At 46.5% G+C, this 25,428-nt stretch overlaps 1 protein-coding gene across 1 annotated transcript in view; it reads left to right on the top strand.

Annotated features, from left to right (window-relative positions):
* The window catches only part of PCSK2 (proprotein convertase subtilisin/kexin type 2), a 314,344-nt gene that overhangs the window by 253,878 nt on the left and 35,038 nt on the right, over positions 1-25,428 (top strand). The window contains exon 7 of the mRNA XM_002710961.5: positions 21,287-21,375. Coding sequence (XP_002711007.1) covers positions 21,287-21,375 — 89 coding nt within the window. The remainder of the gene's footprint in view (positions 1-21,286; positions 21,376-25,428) is intronic.

A 25,428-nucleotide genomic window follows, 5' to 3' on the forward strand; every position in this document is an offset into this window, starting at 1 on the left:
GGCACCGAAGACAGGCGCGTATCAACACCAAAAAATAAAAAGAAAGGGGGATCTGTGGGGAGCAACCCGGACTGGACTAAGTTACTGGAATTAAGACTTATTCTATGCATCTGCTCTCCCACAATATGGCGCTGGGAGAGGAGGCAACAGCTTCTACCCAGCTGCCTCTCACCAACTTGACAAGCTGCAGGAGCTGCTCCTGATTGGAGGAGAGCAGCGTACTCGGCGTGTGGGTAGCAGAGTTGGGATTGGTGGAAGAGGACTATAAAGGAGGAGAGAGACAACATGCACCAGGAACATCTAAGGGGAACACCTGAGGAACATCTGAGCAGCCCCCGAGAGAGCCGGCCAGCGGTATGCCGCATCCCCTGTGGAAGTGGGGAAAGTGGCCAGGGGGAGCTGCCCTTCCACGGAGGTGGAAGGGACAGTAGCCAACCCGGGAAGAACCAGCAGCAAACCCGGGGAGGGCCGAGCAGACAAAAGAACAACGCAGGGTCCTGTGTCGTTCCTCCACGAAGAGGGGGAGCGACAACTACCCAAGTAGTCCATCCAAAGACATTTAGCTATGCTACTACACATGTAAATTCAGCCTCTACTTTTCTTCAAGTAAATATCTTGCCCAAATGGCTAATTGCACATGAGAAATGTCAAGAGATAAAAATGTGTGGCCTACTCAGTAAAACAATACCAAAATTTTTAAACCTAGTGGTTCCCTTTTATTGATGATCTTGGGTGTAAGTTCCTGAAAACCTATAAACTTCAATTAATGATATGAAACCACTCTATCTGTTTCTTTTACTTCTCAAAGCAACCTAAGTGGCAAATAAGACAACAGTTGTCATTTTCAGTTCCATGCTAAAGAACAAGCTCAGAAAGGCTGACTCGCTTCCCTCATCAGACAGTGAGAGCACAAGTCTGAGCCGAGGGTGGGCTCACTCTTCACATTGCTTCTAAATCCAAATCTGTGTCACTCTTTCATAGGAACCACTTTTCTCAATTTATTCAAGAAGTGAGATGTGTGGAGAGTGACCAGGGTAGATTTTCCGTGGACCACATAGCTCAGCCGTGTGTCTACACTGAGTAACTAGAATTGACAGTGTTGGGGTAGAGACAGGGGCCTGGGGTTTAGCAATACAGGAAAGAATGAGTAAAAAACTAAAATCGAACATGGTAGCACCTTCAGGAGATCATTGCCAGTGTGCAATAGCACACCGCACTCTTGAGCAGCCGCACTTGAAAATCATCATGCAGGACTCCGGTGTGCACATTTGCAAGTTGAAAAGGCATTAAAAAGGTCTGAAAACTCTAGGCATGAAGTGTCTCTTACCCTCAAGGCTTCCAACCCTAGATCCTCAAATACCGTTAGCAAATAATAATAGACACAGAGATATGTAGTTGTCAGAGAAATGTCACTAGGCCAGGAATCAGATAGAAATGGCAATGGCAATCTGGGGCACTGATTGGAGAAGGGTCTGGCATCAGCATGATTGATTAGCAACTGTCAACATGAATATCAGAAAAGAAGGCAGCAACAAATGTGCTGGCTACCTGCAGTCTCCCTGTAGCTGTAGGTATGATGCTTATCTTCAATGGATGATCCAGGAATTCGAGCAGTCTTCAAAAACTTTGCAGGAAACATGCATTGTGAAAAAAGCGTGTATGGATTTCAAACTTTTCTGCACAAAAATAAACTTACTAGTTTTTTGATGTCTATATATTTATTTTCATCTACGTGGAAGGCAGACTGAGGAGAGAGAGAGAGAAAGAAAGAAAAGAAAGTCTTCCATCTGCTGTTCACTCCCCAAATATCTGCAATACCAGGAGTGGGCCAGAAGCCGGTAATTCTACCTGGGTCTCCCTCACTGGTGGCAGGGCCCTAAGCACTTGAGATATCATCTGATGCCTCCCAGAATGTATTAGCAGGAAGCTGGACTGGAAGCAGAGTAGCCAGGACTTGAAACAGCACTCTGTTATAGGATGCAGGCATCCCAAGTGACACCTTAACCCACTATGCCTCAGTGCCCTCCTCAGCTTACCTCTGAATTCCAATTTCCATGAACTTTTTGAAGCACCCTTATTTAACCCACTAAATATTTTTTCCTCAACTACATTTTAAGAGCCGAAACACAACTCACCCAACCAAATCTTCCTGTATGATATACTGTAAGAGTAGTTCTTAAAAAACAACACAAGGAGAAGGGGTGGCCACTATTGTGGTCTAGCAGGTAAAGCCACCACTTGCAGCGCCAGCATCCCATATGGGCACCAGTTCATGTCCTGGTTGCTCCACTTCCAATCCAGCTCCCTGCTAATATCTTGGAAAATGCAGCAGAGGATGGCCCAAGTGCTTGGGCCCTGCACATGCTAGGAGACCTGGACGAAGCTCCTGGGTCCTGGCTTCAGCCTGGCCCAGCCCCAGCTGTTGGTGGTCTTCTGGAGAGTGAACCAGCGGATGGAAGATCGCCCTCCCCGCCACTCCATGTGTGTGTCTCTCTCTCTATCTTTCCCTCTCTCTGTATAACTCTGACTTTCAAATAAATAAATTTTAAAAACAACAACAATAACAACAACAGCATTAAGGAAATGTCTTCCTTCTTAAGACATTGCATATTTCCATTTTCAAACTAGTTCTTGAAAGTACCATTTTAAACTAGCTAGAAACCTCTAATTAGGGCTAATTATGCTTAGGGTAATAAAAATTCATCATTGTCAGCGAAAAAAATTCCTAAGTGTCTAATTACCCAAGACACAGTCATAGTGACTCAGGCAGGCACAGTCCTTGGGTCTTAAGGAGCCAATGACTCAAGACAGAATGTCCACTTTGACCAATAAATGGACTTTTCTCAATTATCAAGTCATTTTGAAAGAGCCTCATCCACTGAGGCTTCTTGTTATGAAGACTGAATGATGCCACACTCAACTCATGAGCTCTCAGAACATACCTGCTGCTACAGATGGTGTGAGAGGATGGTATGTCAGAGTTCAGACCCGCTCCACTGGATAAATTCTTGGTCCAATGATTGTCACCATCCTGGAGATGATACCTGCTGGGCATAGGAGGAATTGAATAAAGCACCCCTCCCATGAGTGTGATACATTTCTATTAAAAATCTCTCTGGGGTGAAATCCTCATGTGCCTGGTATTCACTGTTATTGATGTCTTGAGGAAGGAGGGAAGGGAATGGGTTGGGATGCAGAGGAAATAAAATTGGCTATGAATTGGTCACTGCCAAAGCCAGGGGATGGGTATATGGAGTTTCATGCTATTTTGCATGATTTTTATATCTTCTATAATAAGAAGTGAATTTGAAAAGCATAGAGCATAAAATAAGCAAGAAACAGAATTGGGACTTTAGTTTGGTGCTTACTGAAAAGCTTGCAATGTCAAATGAGGAGGCAACAGATGCCCAAATTACTAGAGTGAAAAATGTTGCCTAGGCCAAAATAGCACAAGAAGTGCTAATGCACATTGAGCAGGAACTATTATTAAGGCACCGTTTTAAGGACTTTGCATGTATTAATTCAATTGCTTCTCATAATAACCCTCTAAAATAGATAGTACCGTGTTATCCTCATTTTGGAAACTGAGGCACAGAGTGGTTAAATAACTTGTGCAGTCACACAGATAATAAGCGGTGGAGGGTTTGATGCTAGTTAGGGGGTCACTGATCTGAGATTTGAAGGAAGGTAATGGATGGAATTGAGGGAGGGGGCAAATGTGCTCCAGGGCAAGGGTACAACTGAGGCAAAGATTGGGAGACAGGGAGGTGTAGGGTATTTCAGGAGGTGGCCTGGATACCTGGTCTGGCAGGTAGAGGCCAGTGCAGGGACTGGCATTCTAAGGACTCCTGGAAGAGGTGGGACACAAAAGTCTTTGGGAAAAGGAAGGAGAGATGTGGTGGTTAGGTCAGAAACTGGGTGAGGGGAATAGATGAGGGTCATTTTCCCACTGCACTCAAGGAGGGTTACCACCCACAGGCTCTAGGAGCCTTGAACCTGCACTTGCCCTCAGCCAGAGCAGGGTCTGCTGTTGATCCAGCAGGAGCCCCTTACCAGCTGTGCAGCCACCAAGACTTGCACCAGGTTCATCAGGCGTTTTCTGAGCATGGGCATCCTACGTGGTGCCCAGCTCTGTTTTGGCAGAGTTGGGCTCATGAGAAATGCCCCTATCAGCATGCACCAAAACCCAGATCAAGATGGTGGGGGGGAGGTGTCACAGACAAGCCGTGGGCTGTTTCTGCCACACAGCCTGCTGCAAAGGCCACTTAGAATGCAGCAGCAATATCTGCCCAGGAAATGTGATGGGCCTACACCACAGCAAAGTAGAAAATAGAGTACACAACAGGGACACCCTCAAGCAAGCAAGCAGACTGTCCACCTTGGCTGGGAAAGCAGGTTCAACGGCAATGCGTCTGTCCTGAGTTTCCCTTATTCGTCAAACCATCATGTCACACCTATGTGCATGTTTCCAACTTGTTTCCCTTCAAGTGTACATTTCTCTACAAGTATATTTAAAGCTCCAAGCCAAGGACTCTTCTTATGAAAACAAGCTTCACACATACATAGAACTGCTCTTAGAGAGCTGTATATTAGAATGTCATGATTTCAATCTGATTTTGTAGACTTTTTTTTGCAGGCAGAGCATGCATACTTATGTTACCATGAACCACATAATAATCACATACAGTATTGGAACTCCAGGGATATATTTTGACACACAGCTGAGAAATGGCGGGGGGCAGGGGGTGGAGAGTACAATCTTCTCCTAGTTTGCAATCAGGGAAATAAATCTGGACAAAAAAAAAAATAATAATAATAACCCAAAGTACAAAATGGTAGAAAGTAATATGCACTTAATGAATGTCCTTTAATGTGCAAAACAGATAGAATTGATTTGCTGTGTGGGATCAGGATCTGGCATCATATTTCCTTCCTTGATGGCATTCAATAAATATCGATCAGCCGGCTGATGGATGGGTGGCCTACCTTTCAGCCGTGCTGAGACGTTGAGTGGCCTTGACATCTGTCCATTTTAGAGCTGTCGGCTGCTTACAAGGTTTGCAGCCCACGCTTTGTCAATAATCTTGCAGCCTCACTCAGTTTTAAGTCAATGTTTGCTGATGCATCGCAGATCTCTATTCCATTACTGTGCTGTTGTCCATAAAAATCCCTCTTGCGTAGCATTTCTTTGACAGGCATTCACACTGAAATGTCATCTCTGCCACCAGCAATATTTATGAAGCATCAGAGGATGTGGCACACTGTGTCTCGTAAGCCCTAAAGAGTAAGGGTTTCTGGATTAGATGCCATTGCTGGCTGCAGAAAGTTTACTATAAATTCAGGGAGAGAGAAGACATTTCTTACTCAAGCAACCAGAAAGGGAGAGGGAGGAAGACGAAATGGATGCTGAAGAACATTTATCTCTATGGGTGCTAATTTGATTGATAGCCTTGGTTAAAGCCTCAAATAAGAGCAAATTTCAGTGACTAACTTTCCTTGCTTATTAAAAGTCGTATTTCATCTTGAAGACCGTGGCACGACAGGAGGCAGAGGAACATGTGTGGAACATGGCCCTACAGGCTGGCAGTTCCCACACTCACGGAAGCGGATATTTTACTCTGGTGACTCCTCGTGGCTCAGGAATAGATGAGCGTTTCTCCCTCATGGCTTTGTAGACTAATTCTGCAGTCACCTCTCAGATAATAAAATCCCAACTATTCTCAAAGACTTAATCTAACTTTTCTTCATCTGAGCCTCGAGGCTTCCTAGTGAGTTGATAGGAGCTCCTAGGAGCTCCAAGGTTGCTGCTTGTAACCACCCCTCTCTAAATCCAAACCAGAGCATGGTGACATCCACCAGAGGGCAATTCTGTTAGTTATTCAGAGCTAGTAGAGAAATACCAGGCTTTTTTGTTTCCCATTTCTAGTCCCCTACCTGGACTGTGCAAGTCTTCATCATTTTAAATGTTCCCTTCATCTAAAACACACACACACACACACACACACACATATATATGTATATGTATATATATATATGTATATATATATATATATATACAGATTGAGGGATTATGGAGAAAATCATAAGATTCTCAAAGAAATACTTCTACATTGAAAGTTAATCTCGTATGCATCACACAGGGGAGATTTTAAAGTCCTTGAGTGGTTTTAATTATATATAGTGAAGAGATAAACAGCAGATAATGGCTGACAAATGCAGTGTTATGCTGCCTGCTTGGTATGGAAAAAGTGATCCCTGAATCAGTTGCACCATCTCTAAAAATGGGCTCTCATGTTGCACATTTGTTTATGCTGAGAATTAGAGACATTTATGAACAGTGTTTGGTATAGAGCATGGCACAATGTAGACACTTCCAGCAAACATAAATGTGAATTTAAGTAAAGATATTTCTACCGGAGCTATGTAAAATATTCTCCAAAGACACAGGAAAGTAGGAAAATCAACACCAAAGGAGTGGACAGGTGGCCCAACCATTTAGCCACCTTTTCAGACATCCATTCTCTCGTGGAAGCCTTTAACAAAACCAGGTAGCAGTCAGCTCAAGACTGAACTTTCTGACAAGGCTCTAGTACTGTGCTTCTGCACTGCTGATTAAAAGGGAAGTTACATACAAAGATACTGCCTGGACAGGAGACAAGATGAATACATCAAGAGAATTGAAAAGCCTAGCACCCAGCCTCAGAAAGACAGAGAGCTCCTCACTTCTCCGGAAGCTGTGGCTGCTGGACCGCAGACCGGGTTTTCCACAGACGTAGCCGTGCACATTCTCAGCTGTCACCTGTTGTAACCTGTCCTATATAACCCATCCATTCTCTCCTGTCCTAACCCATAGGCTCTTTTTTTTTTTAAGATTTATTTATTTATTCGAAAGGCAGAGTTAGAGGCAGAGAGAGAGAGAGAAAGAGAGGTCTTCCATCCGCTGGTTCACTGCTCAAATGGCCACAATGGCTGGAGCTGCACTGATCCAAAGCCAGGAGCCGGGAATTTCTTCCTGGTCTCCACGCTGGTGCAAGGACTTGGGCCATCTTCTGCAAATGGCAGCTTTACCCACTACACCATAACGCCGGCCCCACCCATAGGCTCTTGAAACTTCAGAGTCTGATCCTATAGAGATCATTGGGCATTAGCCAACCAACATGGTTTATGTAAACTAACTGGGGAATCTCTGCATTTCAGTTCTAAAATAGCTAACACTGACACTTAATTCTAAAATACGTGGCTCAAAAGACTGCAGCTGGCACTGTGGGACTTTGGCCATCGAAGAGTCTGTAGACCAAGGAGGCTAGAGACTGGAGAACAAAGACAGCTTCATGTCCATGAACTTGGCCAACTTGATCACTAGCTTGCTAGCTAAATTTACCTTCCCCTGGTTAGCTCTGTGAATACAGACACCTGAAGTAATGTTAAAGAACCTGGATATGGAATACAGAGCTGAAGATTCAACTGAAGCAACCAAAGCACCCACAGCCAGGAAAAGAGCACAAGGGAGGGGAGAAACCCCCACCTCAGAATTAAACTGCAGTTCAAAATGCCGAAGGCTCTGAACCAAAAATGCGCCCAACAAAATTAAAAATCATGACCTGAATTTAAAGCAGAGGAAAATAATTTTGTGCTGTCTTGAAAAAGAGTTTAAGAGAACTTAATTTCAAGTAAGTTACTTGAAATTTAGTTTTCTCAAAGTGATAAATGCATCCATTTAAAAAGATGAAGAAATATGAGAGACACAGGTGAAAACAAAAATACTAATGTGAAAAAGAATCAATTACCAGGAGCTCTGGTCCAGCCCCAGCCATCGCGGCTATTTGATGTATAAATCAGTGAATGAATGATTCTCTCTCTCTCTCTCTCTCTTCCTCTCACTGTGTGCCTCAAATAATTCAAATAATTAAATAAATCTCTTTTTAAAAAATCTAATGTATGGAAAATATTCTAGCTTCTAGAATAAAATTCCAATAAATTGGATAAAATCTTGCCTGGGTGCAATTTAAAAAAGTAATTATCAAATTGATGATAACATAGTCTCTTTATAAAAAACCTACAGTAAGCATTCCTCTTTAAGTCTGGGACAAGCTGAAAGTGAGGCTCACCATCTCTTACTTGACATTCTGCATTATCAAATCATTGTAAATTTAAGAAAAGATGTGAGAAAATCATAGCGCTTAGAAGAGATGTAACTGCAGCCCTGAATGAATAAAATGACACACTAAGCTCTTGATGAGAAGATGGAACAATATAAAGGTGTCAAGTTAATCACTGCGATTCCCCTTGACACTTAAAGAGTGTTTCTCAGTGGAACTGGGCAAAATGATCCCAACCTTGCTATGGGAAAGCAAAGGGCCACGAATAGAAGGCAAAGAAGGAGAAGGAAGAGGCAGAGAGGAGGAAGATTATGAAGGTGATGAAGAAAGAAAAAAGAGAAGATCAACAACAGCAGAACAGCAGTGAGGTGGGCAAAGCTTTGCCTACCAGATATCAAAGATATGAAAACATTAAACCATAATGATCATGAGAGTGTAGGATTAGCATAGAAGAGGCAAAAAGATCAAAGAAACAGGAGAGCTCAGACACCGGCTCCGTGTAATGGTTAAGGAATCTCTTGGGACACCCACATTCCACATCAGATGCATGCCTCCACTCCCAGTTCCAGCTGTCCGCTAATGCACACCCTGGGAAGCAGCAAGTGATGGCTCAAGTACATAGGTCCCTGCCATTCCCATGGGAGATCTGGATAGAATTCCATATGAGCACCAGTTCCAGGCCTGCCAGCTCCACTTCTGATCCAGCTCTCTGCTAGGACCTGGGAAAGTGGTAGAAGATGGTCTAAGTCCTTTGACCCCTGCACCCATGTGGGAGACCTGGAAGAAGCTCCTGGATCCTGGCTTTGGATCAACTCAGCTCAGCCATTGCGGCCATTTGGGGAGTGAACTGGCAGATGGAAGACTCTCTCTCTCTCTCTCTCTCTCTCTCTGCCTCTGCCTCTGCCTCTGCCTCTCTAACTGCCTTTCAAATAAATAAATCTTGAAAAAGAAGAAAAAGAAAAAAGAAAAAGGTTACCTGACTAGTAATGAGAAAATGAGGTACCATTTCACACCATCTGAGTTAGCAAAATGGTAGAGGTGGACAAGAGTAGGCTAGGATGCCCAGCAGCAGGAACCCTCCCACCTGCAGGAGGTGGTACACAGCCATACAGTCCACATTCACTCCTACGTAATGACTCCAGAAAGCCTCCTACATGTGCACAAGTGACTGATACACAAGGATATGGCTTTTCAAATTATTTACAGGGGCCGGCGCTGTGGCATAGCGGGTAAAGCCACCACCTGCAGTGCCTGCATCCCATATGGGCGCGGATTTGAGTCCTAGCTGCTCTACTTCTGATCCAGCTCTCTGCTGTGGCCTGGGAAAGCAGTAGAAGATGGTCCAAGTGCTTGGGCCCCTGCACCTATGTGGGAGACCCAAAGAAGCTCCTGGCTTCTGGCTTTGGATCAACAGAGCTCTGGACATTGCGGCCAATTGGGGAGTGAACCAGCAGATGGAAGATCTCTCTCCCCCCCCCCCCACGCCAATCCTTCTCTCTTTGTGTAATTCTGACTTTCAAATAAATAAATAAATTTTTTTGACAGGCAGAGTAGACAGAGAGAGAGAGACAGAGAGAAAGGTCTTCCTTTTCCATTGGTTCACCCTCCAATGACCGCCGCGGCCGGCGCACCGCGGCCGGCGCACCGCGCTGATCCAATGACAGGAGCCAGGTGCTTTTCCTGGTCTCCCATGGGGTGCAGGGCCCAAGCACTTGGGCCATCCTCCACTGCACTCCCTGGCCACAGCAGAGAGCTGGCCTGGAAGAGGGACAACCGGGACAGAATCCGGCGCCCCGACCGGGACTAGAACCCGGTGTGCCAGCGCCGCAAGGCGGAGGATTAGCCTAGTGAGCCACAGCGCCAGCCTAAATAAATAAATATTTTTTAAAAAAATCTAAAGTGTGGGGGCCGGTACTGTAGCACAACAGGTAAAGCCTTAACCTGCGGCACCAGCATCCTAAATGGGTACTGGTTCAAGTCCCAGCTGCTCTACTTCTGATCCAGCTTTCTGCTAATGTGTCTGAGAAAGCAGTAGAAGATGGCCCAAGTGCTAGGGCCCCTGTACCCATGTGGAAGACCCGGAAGAAGAGCTCCAGTCTCCTGGCTTCAGCCTGGCCCAGCCCCAGCCATTGCGACCATCGGGGGAATGGACCAGGGGATGGATGATCTCTGTCTCTTCCATTCACTGCGCAGCTCTGACTTTCAAATACCTAAGTAAATCCTTTTTAAAAAGTTCTAGGGGCCAGCACTGTGGCATGGTAGGCTAAGCCTACACCTGTGGTGCTGGAATCCCATATGGGCACCAGTTCAAGTCCCAGCTGCTCTACTTCCGATCCAGCTCCCTGCTGATGGCCTAGGAAAGCAGTGGAAGGTGGCCCAAGTGCTTGGGTCCCTGCACACACATGGGAGACCCAGAAGAATCTCCTGCCTCCTGGCTTTGGATTGCCCCAGCTCCAGCCATTGCAGCCATTTGGGGAGTGACTCAATGAGTGGAAGACCTTTCTCTTTTTCCCTTTCTCTGTAACTCTCAAATAAATAAATAAAATCTTTAAAAAAAAACCTAAAGTATGGAAAATATTAATCTTTGATAGATCTGGATAGTGCTCAAGTGAAATGCGTGTGTTATTCACCAACACTGTATTATTTAATATTTCATAACGTAATATTGTTTAAACAATAAACATAAGCCAAAATGGAAACACTAAAGTGCAAGAATTAACAGAGCCACTGAACGCACCAGCTTCAAAGTGTGTGTTATATCCACAGATGCCAAAAGTTCGTCAAACACACTGCAACACCTAGGAAGAGGGAAGCAGATGATACTTGTACAATTACACAAAGTAGACATTTTTTTCTGTTCATCAAAGACTGCATTCTTCTGATCCTTGTCACCCAAATATCTCTTTACATGACATCCCTAAAATTAGTTTATTTCACCTTCTTGTTTGAATTTCTCTCCCAAAACAGGAAACAAGTAGCATCTAATACTATCGAAGAACAAGTTAATAAGAATAAAATTAAAATGCACTAGTTTGGCTGGCGCCGCGGCTCAATAGGCTAATCCTCCTGCGGTGCCGGCACACCGGGTTCTAGTCCCGGTCGGGGCGTCGGATTTTGTCCCGGTTGCTCCTCTTCCAGGCCAGCTCTCTGCTGTGGCCCAGAAAGGCAGTGGAGGATGGCCCAAGTGCTGGGCCCTGCACCCTCATGGGAGACCAGGAGAAGCACCTGGCTCCTGGCTTCGGATCAGCGTGGTGTGCCGGCCGCAGTGCGCCGGCCACAGCGGCCACTGGAGGGTGAACCAACGGAAGGAAGACCTTTCTCTTTGTCTCTCTCTCTCACTGTCCACTCTGCCTGTCAAAAAAATAAAAATAAATAAAATGCACTTGTTCAACTTCTAGCAGCTCCAACAACTAAATCCCCAAAGTCATAATGACTTAATGTTGTAACACAGTAGAAGTTTATTTAGCATTAGCTACTGATCCATCCATGTGGTCCCAGCAGAACAGCTTTCCTGTAAGCTTTAATTCAGAGTTGCACACACTTTCCACATGTGACACACACTCCCAGCATGTCTGTACTTGTTTGCATCAAACTACATGAGAGAAAGAGCAGGAACAGTCACTTGGGAGGCAAGCCTAGAAGCAGACATGCCATCTAATTAGCTAGCCTCAGCCAGTCCTCAATAAATAGACATAATGTTGCATATGGTAAATGTATACAATTTATATCAATTTCAAAAGAATGAAGTCCATAAAAGTAAATATTTTTGAAATACCAAAAAAGAGGAGCTGGTGCTGAGGTGTAGCAGGTTACACTGCTGTTCGAAATGTTGGCATCCCATTGACACCAGTTGAGTCCCAGCTGCTACTCTTCCAATCCAACTCCCTAGTAATGCACCTGGAAAAGCAGTGGAAAATGGCCCAAATACTTGGAACCCTGCACCCACATGGGAGACCTGGATGAAGTTCCTGGCTCGTTAGGGTTTAACTTGAAGGGGAAGTCTGTTTTGGATGTGGTTTTCATGGTACCTTTTGTTCTGAATGCTAAATTTGTTTGGTGTAGTGGTTAAAGTGCCCCTTAGGATGCCCACATCCCTTGTAATATGCTTGGGTTCGAGTCCTGGCTCCTCTGTTTCAAATTCTAGTTTCCTGGAATGTGCATCCTGGAAGGCAGCAGATGATGGTTCAAGTACTTGGGGCCCTTGACACCCACATGGGAGACCCAGGTTGACATATTGGTCCTTGGCTTCAGCCTGGCCATCCCTGGCTGCTGTGGGCATTTGGGGAGTGAACCAGTGGATTGGAGATTCTCTCTCTCTCTTCTTCAAATAAATAAAATAAATCTTTAAAAAAATGTGAGAGTCTAGCTTGCTAGCAATATTGAAAATGGAAGATGAGCCAGTGAGCCACCACTTCTCACCAGTTTGAGCAAAAACAGCAGGGTGACAGCACTAAATGTTGACTGAGCAGGTGTAGGGGACCGTTACTTCTATGGATCTGAAGCAGGCTGGGCTCACTAGTGTGCTCGTGGTCAGCTGGCAGGCTGGCTGTTTTAGGATGTCCTCCTCCCATGTCTGTGGATGGCTGTCAGCCAGGGTTAGAAGCATGAGGGGTTTTATATGTGTCTCATCCCCCAGTAGGCTAGCCCAGGCTTGTTCCTCTGCACCTAGGCAGGGCTCCAAAAGAAAGAAGAAACATCACAAAGGCTCTTGAAGCATGGGCTCATCCCATCCAGCGCAATTTTGTAACCTAAACAAGTCACAAGAGCAGTCTAGACGCAGGGCAGGGCAAATACACTTCTTCATGGAAGGAGCAAGAAAGCCTCATTGCATGGACCCAGGAGACAGGTAGAAACAGCACACCTGTGACTCCAGCCACTCGCCTCCCGTTTCCCTGCGTTTGAAGGGGGCTGATCACGAAGCAGGGGTTTCCCTCGCCTCCTACAGCCCTTTCCCCTCCTCATTCTTGAGGCCAGAGGGAGCTACAGAAAGTTCTTAGGAGGGGTCGGCGCTGTGGTGTAGCAGGTTAATGCCCTGGCCTGAAGCACTGGCATCCCATATGGGTGCCAGTTCGAGACCCGGCTGCTCCTCTTCTGATCCAGCTCTGCTATGGCCTGGGAAGCAGTGGAAGATGGCCCAAGCCCTTGGGCCCCTGCATTTCATGACATTCAAGGCAGCAAGTACCTTTTTTTTTTTTTTTTTTTTTTTTTGACAGGCAGAGTGGACAGTGAAAGAGAGAGAGACAGAGAGAAAGGTCTTCCTTTGTCCTTGGTTCACCTTCCAATGGCCGCCGCAGCCGGCGCGCTGCAGCCAGTGCACCACACTGATCCGAAGGCAGGAGCCAGGTACTTCTCCTGGTCTCCCATGGGGTGCAGGGCCCAAGCACTTGGGCCATCCTCCACTGCCTTTCTGGGCCACAGCAGAGAGCTGGCCTGGAAGAGGGGCAACCGGGACAGAATCCGGCGCCCCGACCGGGACTAGAACCCGGTGTGCCAGCGCCGCAAGGCAGAGGATTAGCCTAGTGAGCCACGGCACCGGCTGTAGCAAGTACCTTTGCCTGAGACAATGGGGAAGGTGGGAGACAAGGGGAAGGCACTCGAGGCAGTGGGACCAAAACACACCACTTTGTTAAGAGACGTGGAGGCTGTGTTCCATGCTTGTCCTTAGTGGCACCAGTGCAGCAGTGAAATGTGTCTGTGTGACCTTCTGGAGAGTCCGTGACATTCACCTCCCCACTGAAAGGCCAAAATCAAGGATTCAGGAACATCATTCAGTGTCTTTCATTTGTTCAAGCCAGGTCACATGCACATATCCTGGAGTCTTCAGTGAGCAGTTTTTAGGGTAAGGATGGCCCTCCGAGAATGTACCAGGTGGTCCAGTCATTGGACATTGGTCTCAGACCTGGCCCAACTATTTTTCTCATTGTGAGGATTGGCTCCTCTGAGTCTCAGCTTTGACACGGGCTGTTTCCTCCCAGCTCCCCTCTTAACTGACAACACACCCCACAGGGTTCTACACATGGCCTGGTTCCCGTCCAGCCACCCATGTTCTCACAGGTGCGGCTGAAGGCATCGTCTCTACGCACCTCAGGTCTCAGGAAGATTTTTACCAGTGTTGATTGTTAAAGAATCATGAAATCAGTGCTCCATTGAATCAGACATGTGGTTGATTTGACTCCGTGCAAGCAGAAACCAAATTTAATCAGTACCCATGAAACATCCATTTTTAACTATACATGTGCTGCGGAAGCTAAAAGATGTTTTCAGAAAGCTAAAGGTGTTTTCATGGAAGTAGAGAGTAGAACAGTGCTCCCTAGAGGCTGTGAAGAGTAAGGGGCAAGGGATGTAGGGAGGTTGGACAACAAGGATCAAAACACAGTCACACAGGAGTAAATCCTAGTGCTATATAGCACAACAGGAGGGCTGCAGTTCACAGAAACTCAGCACACAGTCTACAAACAACTGCAAGGGAGAAGTTTTCATTTCATTATCCTGAGACGATCAATATGCATTGTAGAACTTGCATCAGATTATCTCACTGCACCCTATGAATATACCCAATTACTAGGCATCAATATGAAAAAGAAAATATAAGATATATGTATATAATTACATGCATATTCTATATGATTTTTTAAAGATTTATTTTATTTATTTGAAAGAGTTACAGAGAGACGTAGAAACAGAGAGAGAGATCCTCTATCCACTGATTCATTCCCCAGATGGCCACAACAGCCAGAGCTGCGCCAATCCGAAGCCAGGAGCCAGGAGCTTCTTCCGGGTCTCCCACGTGGGTGCAGGGGCCCAAGGACTTGAGCCATCTTTTACTGCTATCCCAGGCCATACCAGAGAGCTGGACCAGAAGAGGAGCAGCCGGGACTAGAACCAGCACTCATATGGGATGCTGGAGCTACACGCCAGGGCATTAACCCGCTGCACCACAGCGCTGGCCCCTTTGATATATTTTATATAAATATATACTCAAATATACAATATTTGGATGTATTTGTAAGTATGCAGTATAAATTTATAACCATAAATGTAGATAGACAAAAACACAAATGTATACTTATATTTATTTAAAGTACATGTGAAACAATACAAAGTGTACATATATGAGGTACTTCAAAAAGTTCATAGAAAAAAAGGAATTCAAGGATGTTTATATTGGTGCAAAAATATTTTGAAATCCATGCAGTTTTTTGTGTGGTATGCATTTTCCAAAACATTGTTTCTTTCTAAAAATAAAGCTTACTTTTTAGAACAGTGTTTAGATTTAAAGTAATATTGTAGGCCGGCGCCGCGGCTCACTAGGCTAATCCTCCGCCTTGTGGTGCCGGCACACCGGGTTCTAGTCCCGGTCGGGGCACCAGATTCTGTCCCAGTTGCCCCTCTTCCAGGCCAGCTCCCTGCTGTGGCCCGGGAAGGCAGTGGAGGATGGCCCAAGTGCTTGGGCCCTGCACCCACATGGGAGACCAGGAGGAAGCAGCTGGCTCCTGGCTTCAGATCGGCGCAGCACACCAGCCTTGGTGGGCATTTTGGGGGGTGAACCAATGGAAGGAAGACCTTTATCTCTGTCTCTCTCTCTCTCTCACTGTCTAACTCTGCCTGTCAAAAATAAATAAATAATTTTTAAAAATAATGTAATATTGTGAGGATAAAATAGTGAGTTTTTATGGGCCCTCTATACCATTACTAACACCTAACTTAAGTAAGGTTCAATTAGTGACCAGTATTGTTACAATTAATGTTACTATCATTGGAAAAATATTGACACACTATTACTAACTATAACTAACATCCATATTTTATGAAGATTTCCTTTGTTTTTAACTTGATGGCTTTTTCCCTTTTTCTGAAATTATTTCATTAATGGAAATTTTGGATTAACATGTGATACTTGTCTGTTTTTATGGGGCACAAAGCATACAACCAGCCTTTGTACTTCCTTATTTTTCTTTGTGTTTGAAGCCTGCCAGCTCCGCTCGCCCAGTCCTTTATACAGAGTATCATACACTGTTGTGGAACTGTAGCTGCCCTGCTGCGTTACGGAACACTGGAATTTGTCACTGCTCTCTAACTGTGCTTTGGTGCCCGTTATCCAGCCTTGCTGTCGTCCCACTCCTCACCTTTGCCAACCCCTCGTACTCACTCCTCTTAGTTCAGAGTGATTATCTTTTTTTAACATTCGCATGTGAGAGAGAACATGTGGTGTTTGTCTTTCTGAGTATGGCTTATTTCACTTAACATAATGGTCTCCAATTCCATCCATTTTGCTGCAAATCTCAGGATTTCATTCTTTCTTATGGTTGAAAAATACTCCATTGTGTACATTTATCGCATTTTTTTACCCTTTTATCCATTGATAGACATCAAAGTTGATTCTGTATCTTGGCTATTGTGAATAGTGTTGCAATGAACATGGGCGTGCAGTATCCTTTTCACATGCTATTTCCTTTCCTTCAGATATATCCTCAGAAGTGGGGTAGCTGAGTCCTATGTTAGATCTATTTGTAGTTTCTTCGAGGCACCACCATATTGTTCACCATAATGGCTGTACAAACTTGCATTCCCAACAACAGTGTTTAAGAGGTCCCTTTTCCCCGTGTCTTTGCCAGCATTTATCATTTTTTTGTCTTGAAAGAGCCATTCTTATTGGAGTGAGATGATACCTCATGGTAAATTTGATTGGCAATTTCCTGATGGCTAATGATTTTGAGCATTTTTCATAAATTTTTGGCCATTTGTATTTCTTCTTATGAAAATGTCTATTCATGTCCTTTGCCCATTTTGTAACTGAATTGTTCAGGTTTTTGCTGAGTTATTTAAGCATCTAAAATGATACCCATTGAAGTGAAATGGACACTATGAGAGACAATGACATGATCAGCCCTTGTCTAGACTGTTGAGGAACAACTTAATATTTTATTCCTTTTAGTATTTTTGTTGTTGTTGTTGTTGTTGTTGCTCTATTTGTTCTACATAAGACCACTGAGAGCCTTAATTTTCTTTAGGTCAATTGTTTTTTAAGATTTATTTTATTTGTTTGAAAAGCAGAGTTAGAGAGTGGAGAGACAGAGAGAGAGAGAGAGAGAGAGAGAGAGAGAGATTTTCCATCTGCTCGTTCACTCCCCAAATCTCTGAAATGGCCAGGGCTGGCCAGATCGAAGCCAGGAGCCAGGAGCTATTCCCAGGTCTTTCATGTGGGTGCAGGGGCCCAAGACTTGGGCTGGCCTCCATTGCTTTCCCAGGTGTATTAATAGGGAGCTGGATTAGAAGTGGAGCAGCCAGGGCCGGCGCCACAGCTCACTAGGCTAATCCTCTGCCTGCAGCACTGGCACCCCGGGTTCTAGTCCCGGTTGGGGCGCCAGATTCTGTCCCGGTTGCTCCTCTTCCAGGCCAGCTCTCTGCTGTGGCCCAGAAAGGCAGTGGAGGATGGCCCAAGTGCTGGGCCCTGCACCCTCATGGGAGACCAGAAGGAAGCAGCTGGCTCCTGGCTTCAGATCGGCGCAGCGCACCAACCATGGTGGCCATTTGGGGGGTGAACCAATGGAAGGAAGACCTTTCTCTCTCTCTGTCTCTCTCTCTCTCTCTCTCTCACTGTCCAACTCTGCCTGTCCAAAAAAAAAAAAAAAAGTGGAGCAGCCAGGACTCGAACCAGCACCCATATGGGATGCTGGCTCCACAGGCAGCAGCTTTACTGGCTATGCCACAACACGACCTCAAAGGGAAACTTAACACTCTTACTCATTCTACGTGATATTGGCTGTGAGTTTGTCATATTCACCCTTTGTTATGTTGAGACATTTCCATGATCTTAGAAGATTCCCTATGTGCATAGATCTTAAAATTCTTTTTCCAAAATAAACTTAGCTTTGAATTCTATATTCCATGAGCACTTTGAAAGCTGCTTGTATTTCCTTTCTTTTTCTTCTTGTGGTTTTTTTTTTTTTTTAGGTTTTATTTATTGGTAGTTAGAGAGAGGTCTTCCACCTGCTGGTTCACTCCCGAAGTTGCTGCAACAGCCAGGGCTGAACCAGGTCAAAGCCAGGAGCCAGGAGCTTCATCTGGTCTCCCACATTGGTGGCAGGGGCCCAAGCACTTGAGCCAACTCTGCTGCTTTTCCCAGGCCATTAGTAGAGAACTGGATCAGAAGGAAGCAGCCAGGACATGAACCAGCACCCATTTGGGATGCCAGTGTCACAGGTGGCAGCTTTACCCTCTATGCTACAACCTCTCCCTCTGTCTTGTATTTCATTATATAATATTTATTCATGAATTTCCACACTGATTTTTCAGTTTTATTTAGCATTTTCTTCTGCATTTTGTAAAAAACTACTTTTTTATTTGAAAGGCAGAGAGAGAAACAGAGATAAAGAGACAGACAGACAGACCTCCAATCCACTGGTTCACTCCCCAAATGCCCACAGCAGCCAGGGATGGCCAGGCTGAAGCCAAGGGCCAATATGTCAACCTGGGTCTCCCATGTGGGTGTCAAGGGCCCCAAGTACTTGAGCCATCATCTGCTGCCTTCCAGGATGCACATTCCAGGAAACTAGGATCTGAAACAGAGGAGCCAGGACTCGAACCCAAGCATATTACAAGGGATGTGGGCATCCCAAGGGGCACTTTAACCACTACACCAAACAAATTTAGCATTCAGAACAAAAGATACCATGAAAACCACATCCATAACAGACTCTCCCATTAAGTTAAACCCTCTCAAAAAATCTCAAATGTTCTTTCCAAAACCTGAAAGGCAAGTCTATAAAACCCCAAGTTTTCACACAAGGCTGACCTGTGCTGTGACTATGGAGGTTACCCATACACAATACAAAGGGACTTCAAAAAGTTCAAGGAAAGTGGTGCAAAAATTTATTTTCGGGTGCAAAAATTTATTTGCAAAAATTTTTAAATCCATGCGTGATTTTTTTCATAATATGAAGTTTCCAAGAAACTTTTTTTTAACAATTTATTTATTTATTTGAAAGGCAGAGTTACAGAGAGGAAGAGGCAGAGGAGAGAGAGGTCTTCCCTCTGCTGGTTCACTCCCTAGATGACCGCAAGGGCCGGAGCTGTGCCGACCTGAAGCCAGGAGCCAGGAGCTTCCTCCAGGTCTCCCATGCAGCTGCAGGGGCTCAGGGACTTGGGTCATCTTGTGCTGCTTTCCCAGGCCATAGCAGAGGCCATAGAGAGCTGGATCGGAAGTGGAGCAGCTGGTCCTCTAACTGGCACCCATATGGGATGCTAGCACTGCAGGTGGCAGCTTTACCCACTATGCCACAGCGCCATCCCCTCCAAGAAACTTTTGATATACTATCTCATACAGAGTTCATTCTTGTTCCATAAATAATCTTGACTGCATCAGTTATGGATGTAGCACTTACTTTTGCTCATATAGAGAAGGGGGGGAGGTTTCCCTCGAATGTGATTCCTTAAGCACTAGTGCCATAGCTTTGCTTGCCTCCAAGAAGACAGCCCAAACAGGACGCTGGTCAACACTGCAGAAATGGAAACACCCTAAGGATGCACATCCAGTGAGGCCGTCACCCTCACTTCCCTGCTGGGCACTGGGGAAGTCCTCACCGCCCGTGTGTTCTGCAGGCGGTGAGCGCTCCACTCCAGCAGACTCGGTGATGCGACATGTCACCCCAGTGGACCAGGGCTGGGGCTGGCAGTTTCAGTCTGCCACACCTTCAGTGCCATCTGGGGCTTGAACAGCATTCTGACTGATTCAGAGTCTACTGCCACTTCACAAACCTCCCCAAAATGCAGCAGCTTAACAAAGAGAAAAATGGTGATTTGCTCCCAATCCTGGCAGGGTGAAGTGGGGACAGCTTGTCTCTCTCCACTGCTGCTGAGTGACTCGTCTGGGTCTGGATAATGAAGGTGGCGTCCCTCACACGTTGGGTGCCTCATCGCCTCATCTAAGGGCAGTAACACCAGGGAGGCTACTGTACCTCTCACTTCACTTGGCCTTGTGCATTCCCAGGCGAGCCCAACATTCCTGTACAGGACACCAGGGTTGGACGTAGATGCTGTCAGGCCACATAATAACTGTAAGAACCAACACCTCCTTCCATTCCATTCTCAGAGTCAAAGCCGGTCACCACAGCAGCCCAGTTCAGAGGCGGGGGAATTCACACAGGAGCAGATGAACCATTCGCAGACCTTTGGCATAAGGGAGGAAAGAGCAAGCAAAGGGAGAAAATTCAGGGAATTAAAGTGTCAGTTCACAGAGCATTCTAGAACAGGAGCTCTGAGAAGGCCTTGCCGAGAACGATAAGGCCAGGCAAGTCATGGAAAGATGGTCTGATGTCTGAGATGCTTAACTGGACAGCCTTGAAGTTGTGCGCAGAACACTGCGAGCCTCTGTCTCTCTGTTTCTGGGTGAAGACGGGAATCTGCAGTGTTCGGTGCATCCCCACGGAGGCTATGACCGAGTAAAGCACAGTAATGACCATGACCCATCACCGACAGAGTTACCCCTGGGTGCTGAACCGACCCTGAAAACAAGCACCGGCCCTCAGCTCCAGTGCTGCAGAGAAACCAGAGCTGTTCCAAGAAGCACACACCTGCCTTACCTTGTGTTTCATTTTCAGAGGCAACCTGTGTATTTTCTGTGGCAAGATGCTTTGAATTTTAAAGTAAGAATTGTAAGGTTGAGGATATCCTGAGATCCTCTTTATTACAGAAAACCCAAGGTCAAGAAAACAACTCAGGAAGTGGCAGCATTTTAGGCAGCCATTTGCAACGCCGGCATCCCGTACTGGAGTGCTGGTTTGAGTCCTGGCTGCTCCACTTCCAATCCAACGCCCTGCTAGTACTCCCAGGAATGCAGCAAAAGACCGCCGAAGTAGCAGAGCTCCTGCCACCCATGTGGGAGACGGAGATGAGGTCCCTGGTTCCTGGCTTCAGCCTGGCCCAGACCTGTCTGGGGCGGCCATTGAGGGAGTGACCAGCAGGTGGAAGATCTCACTTGCTCCCTCTCTCCCTGTTACTCTGCCTTTAAACAAATAAATCTTCAAAAGTCAACTGAAGGAAACAGAAGGACAGAGGGGAAGCGGGGTGGGCCCCATACAGACTCAGCAGCCGCTGGACGATTGCAAAGTGCCAGTGATGGAACATAAGGAACCACTTCCAAATTCCTCAGGTGCTGCATCTAATCCGTCTTCACTGTGTTCCCACAGCCACGGGACCCGATGTGCAGGAGAGGTCTCCGCTGCCGCCAACAACAATATCTGCGGGGTGGGAGTGGCGTACAACTCCAAAGTTGCAGGTAAGCTGGCCCTGGTAGACGGCAGGTGTCACTCTGGGCAGCTGGCCCCAGGAGGGATCACACCTGCTCTCCAGCTGGCTCAGGCCAGGCCCAGCAAAAAATATCCCTCTTGGGGCAGAAGCACTAGGATGCATTGATTTAGCAGGAGTGAAAAAATTCTGTGTGTGTTAACTTGCATGAAATATCAGTATAGTGTTGAATTGTAAGCATAAGATAAATACAGACAGCCCATGGATCATAAGCACCCAGTTTAAACTGGCCACACCCACATCACCATCAACACACAAGACGGCCAGCTCCCTCCCAGTTACTGCCCAAGTATACCAGGATAACCACCATCTTGTTTCCTAACAGCAAAAATTGGTGAGTGCCAGTTTGTGAACTTTTCTAAATGGAACTACACAGTCACTCCTCTTTGGTGCCCATGTTAATAACATTTTAATGAGTCCAGAATAAAAGGACATACAAATTCTTTGTAAACATACTCCAAACCCTTCAACTTTTGTGCATGATGAATCTCATCTTTAAGGACATATATTCTACCGATGAACTCTTTTTAACTTAATTTCATTTTATTTGAAAACCAGAAAGCCAGAGACACAGAGATCTTTCATCCACTGGTTCACTTCCCAGAGCAACAGTGTGGACTGAGCCAGCCCAAAGCCAGGAGCCTGGAATTCAATCCAGGTCTCTCACCTGGGTGGCAGAGACCAAACTGTGTAAGCCACCACTGACTGCTTCCCAGGGTGCACCGTGGTAGGAAGCTGAATCGGAAGTGGAGCCGTAACTTGAACCCAGGCACTCTAAAGCAATGCCAGCAACCCAAGCTCTCTTCCCCACTGTGCCAAATGCCCGCTCCTACCTAGTATCTTTTTACTGTTCACTGAAACGACTATTTAACGTTTCCTTTAGAAATGAGTGGCAAGTGGTAGACATATACGCTCCTCCATCCCCCAAAGTAAAGAGCTGGAGAGACAGAGGGAGGGAGAAGGAGAGAGAGAGACTCATAAGCCTTCAGTAAAACACCTGAGAACCCAGCGGCTCCTGGCTTATTCCGAGTGCTGCCTCTAATTGGTTCTTCACTTATTCTTAATTTATTCAGGCTGAGTCACCCAGCCTTGGTTTTCTTTTTCTTTTGCCTTCTCTTGTTTGTTGTTTTAACAGCAACTGTCTTGTTATTTTTTTTCCTAGCAATTTAATGGAACCGTAGACTTCCTTTGTGCTGACACTTGCATTTCCAGGGACCTGAATAGCACAAAAGTGACCTCAGCAGTCCCCCATTCACCGCTCCCAGCACTGTTTGCTGAGCGACTTGCCCCAGCAGGGTGAGAAACTGCACAAATGCAACGTCTGGAGATCTCTAAAATGCACACACAGTGCGCCTTGCCCCATCCCAGCATCAGCGTTAATATTTTATAAGCCGGGCTCCTGCTGGGGCAAATCAGAAGAGGGGAGGCTCTACTCACGGGGCAGAGCCTGGGTTTCTCCTGCCCCGGATTGCGTGGGCAAGGTGACTGGTGTTTCTGAACAGCGGGTTTGTAGCCAGACTGCCTGCAGAGTTGGGAGCAGCTACAGCTTCCGGGGGCCTGAGGGGCCGCCCTTTCCCTATCCGCTTCCACTCTCTCTCTCTCCTGTTACTTGCACTTCACACACCTGGACCGCTCACCAGATGCACCTAACTCACTCTCCTCTTCGTTTAGATTCGGGAAAGGCCAAGATCTGGGTGAAGCCAGAGGGAGGGGGTGGGGAAGGGAGGCGGAGCAGGGAGGGAAGTCAGCTGCTTTAGTGTCAGGCCCCAGGGGCTCAGGGGACCCCTTCAGAACTGACCCTGCAGGGAAGGAGGCTTGGGGACTTGACCCTCCCCCAGCTGCCATGTCCACTTGTTGGGGGTGGCTGCTGGGCCACCCACACCCGCCCCTGTCCAGCGTCCCTGGCTCTCCTGGGTTGAGCACAGCACCCCAGGCAAACAGCAGTGAGCCAGCCTGAGGACCCAGGCAGGGGGGGAGGGGGCCGCGACCTCTGCATCCCCTGCTGGGTGCAGCCTTACACCTCCAGACACCTTGGAGCCCTTGGGCCTCGCTGCAATGCTCTGAGCTTGCAGAAGCCAAAAATGGCGCCAGAAAAAGCGTGCCCAGCTTCCTAAAGAGCGTGAGCAGGCCACTCCTGGAACCCCAGCCGCGTCCTCTGTGCGGTGCACGCCGGCTCTGGCTGCTGTGCGACTGGGGCAGCTCCAGCCCCGTCCCTGTGACCTCCAAGGCTTCCTGCGAACTCTGGGTTCCTGGCAAGGTCATAACGAGTTCTTCTAGAAGGACGCCCGGCAACCCAAGGCGAGTTGCAGGCTCCTCGACCTTTCAGACTCAGGAGGGAACATTTTATTCATTCTGGATGGCAATTCTAAAAGTTGGCTGGTGTTTAATCATTTACTAAAAAATGCAAAAGCCGGCCTAAAAGCAGCCTAGCGTTCAGGAGCTGAGCTAGTGAGGTCTGGAGCGCCCTCTGGTGGCCATCTTGGATCATTGCTCGTTCCTGGCCGGCTCAGATTTAGGAAGGTGCCTGGCTTGTGGTGTGAAGTCTCCCAAAGTCTCTTCAAAAAAAAGTTTAAACTTACAGTGCTGTTCAACCTGAGCCAGAAATAAAAAGAAGACTCGAGATGAGATTAAAAGTTTATGAGATTAAAAGTTTATTCCTCTGAAGGGAAAAGAGGAAACGGAGCGCTGAGTTCCTCGTCTGTTGATAAACTGCTCATTTTTGCATCAGGGTTCTTCTTCATCGGTTTCCCGGCATCCTTAGCTTGTCTTTGATATTAGCCCCTGAGTCAGCACAAATAGCTTCTCCTAAAGTCTTCTTTAATTTTTATTTATTTGAAAGGCAAAGTAACAGAGAGGGAAGGAGGGAGAGAGAGACCTTATAATCACTGGTTCACAATACACACACACACACACACACACACACACACACCAATGGCTCCAATGGTCAGGACTGGACCAAGCCGAAGCCAGGAGCCTGGAGCTTCATCCAGGTCTCCCAAGTGGGTGCAGGGGCCAAGCACTTGGGCCATCTTCCGCTGCTTTCCCAGGCGCATGAGCAGGGAACTGGATCAGAAGTGGAGCAGCCTGGACACATCTTGACGCCCACATGGTGTGGCATAACCCACTGCACCACAGGTAGTGACTTAACCCACTGCACCACAGCACCGGTCCCAAAGTTCTGCTAACTTCCACACGCTCATCTGCCTGGAATTCCACCTTCAGATGTGGTGCCAGATCCACCTTGGTTTCCCTGCAGATGCGGAGTCCGTGTCCCCACCATCCTTTGACTTATGGTGCCATCTCTGCCGCATATTCAATTCCCACACAGACACAGGTCAACCTCAGGGTGCAGATGAGAGGTCTTCAGAAAGTTCATGGAAAATATGTATTATGAAATAATGATGCTTGGATTTCAAAATTATTTTGCCAAAACAAACTTACCTTTCAGTTCCATTTTCTATTAATTTTTTTGAAGTTCCCTCATATAAACTAGATAAAACCGACCAGCAAATATAAATTAGAAAGTGTGGCCACTTGGGGAGTGGACCAGCAGATGGAAGATCTCTCCCCGCACCCCGCCTACTTTGTGTGTGTGTGACTTTGTTTTTTAAACGAAGAAACAAATTAAAAAAAAAAAAAGTGATTTTGAAAATAATTTGAAAACCACACTGTTGACCATTGTCAAAAATCTGAAATTTCTCTACCAGCAGTGAATTGCTTTCTTTTTTTTTTTCTTTATTTGTTTATTTGAAAGACAGAGTTACAGAGAGAAGCGGGGGAGTGGGGGTGTCTTCCATCCACTGGTTCACTCCCCAATTGGTTGCAATGGCCAGAGCTACACCGATCTGAAACCAGGAGCCAGGGGCTTCCTCCTGGTCTCCACATGGTGCAGGAGCCCAAGCACTTGGACCATCTTCTACTGCCTTCCCAGGCCATAGCAGAGAGCTGGATTGGAAGTGGAGCAGCCAGGGCTCAAACCAGTGCCCCTATGGGATGCCGGCCCCAAGGGCCAGGGCATTAACCC

Source organism: Oryctolagus cuniculus, chromosome 11 (assembly GCF_964237555.1).
Source record: "Oryctolagus cuniculus chromosome 11, mOryCun1.1, whole genome shotgun sequence".
Lineage (NCBI taxonomy): Eukaryota > Metazoa > Chordata > Mammalia > Lagomorpha > Leporidae > Oryctolagus > Oryctolagus cuniculus.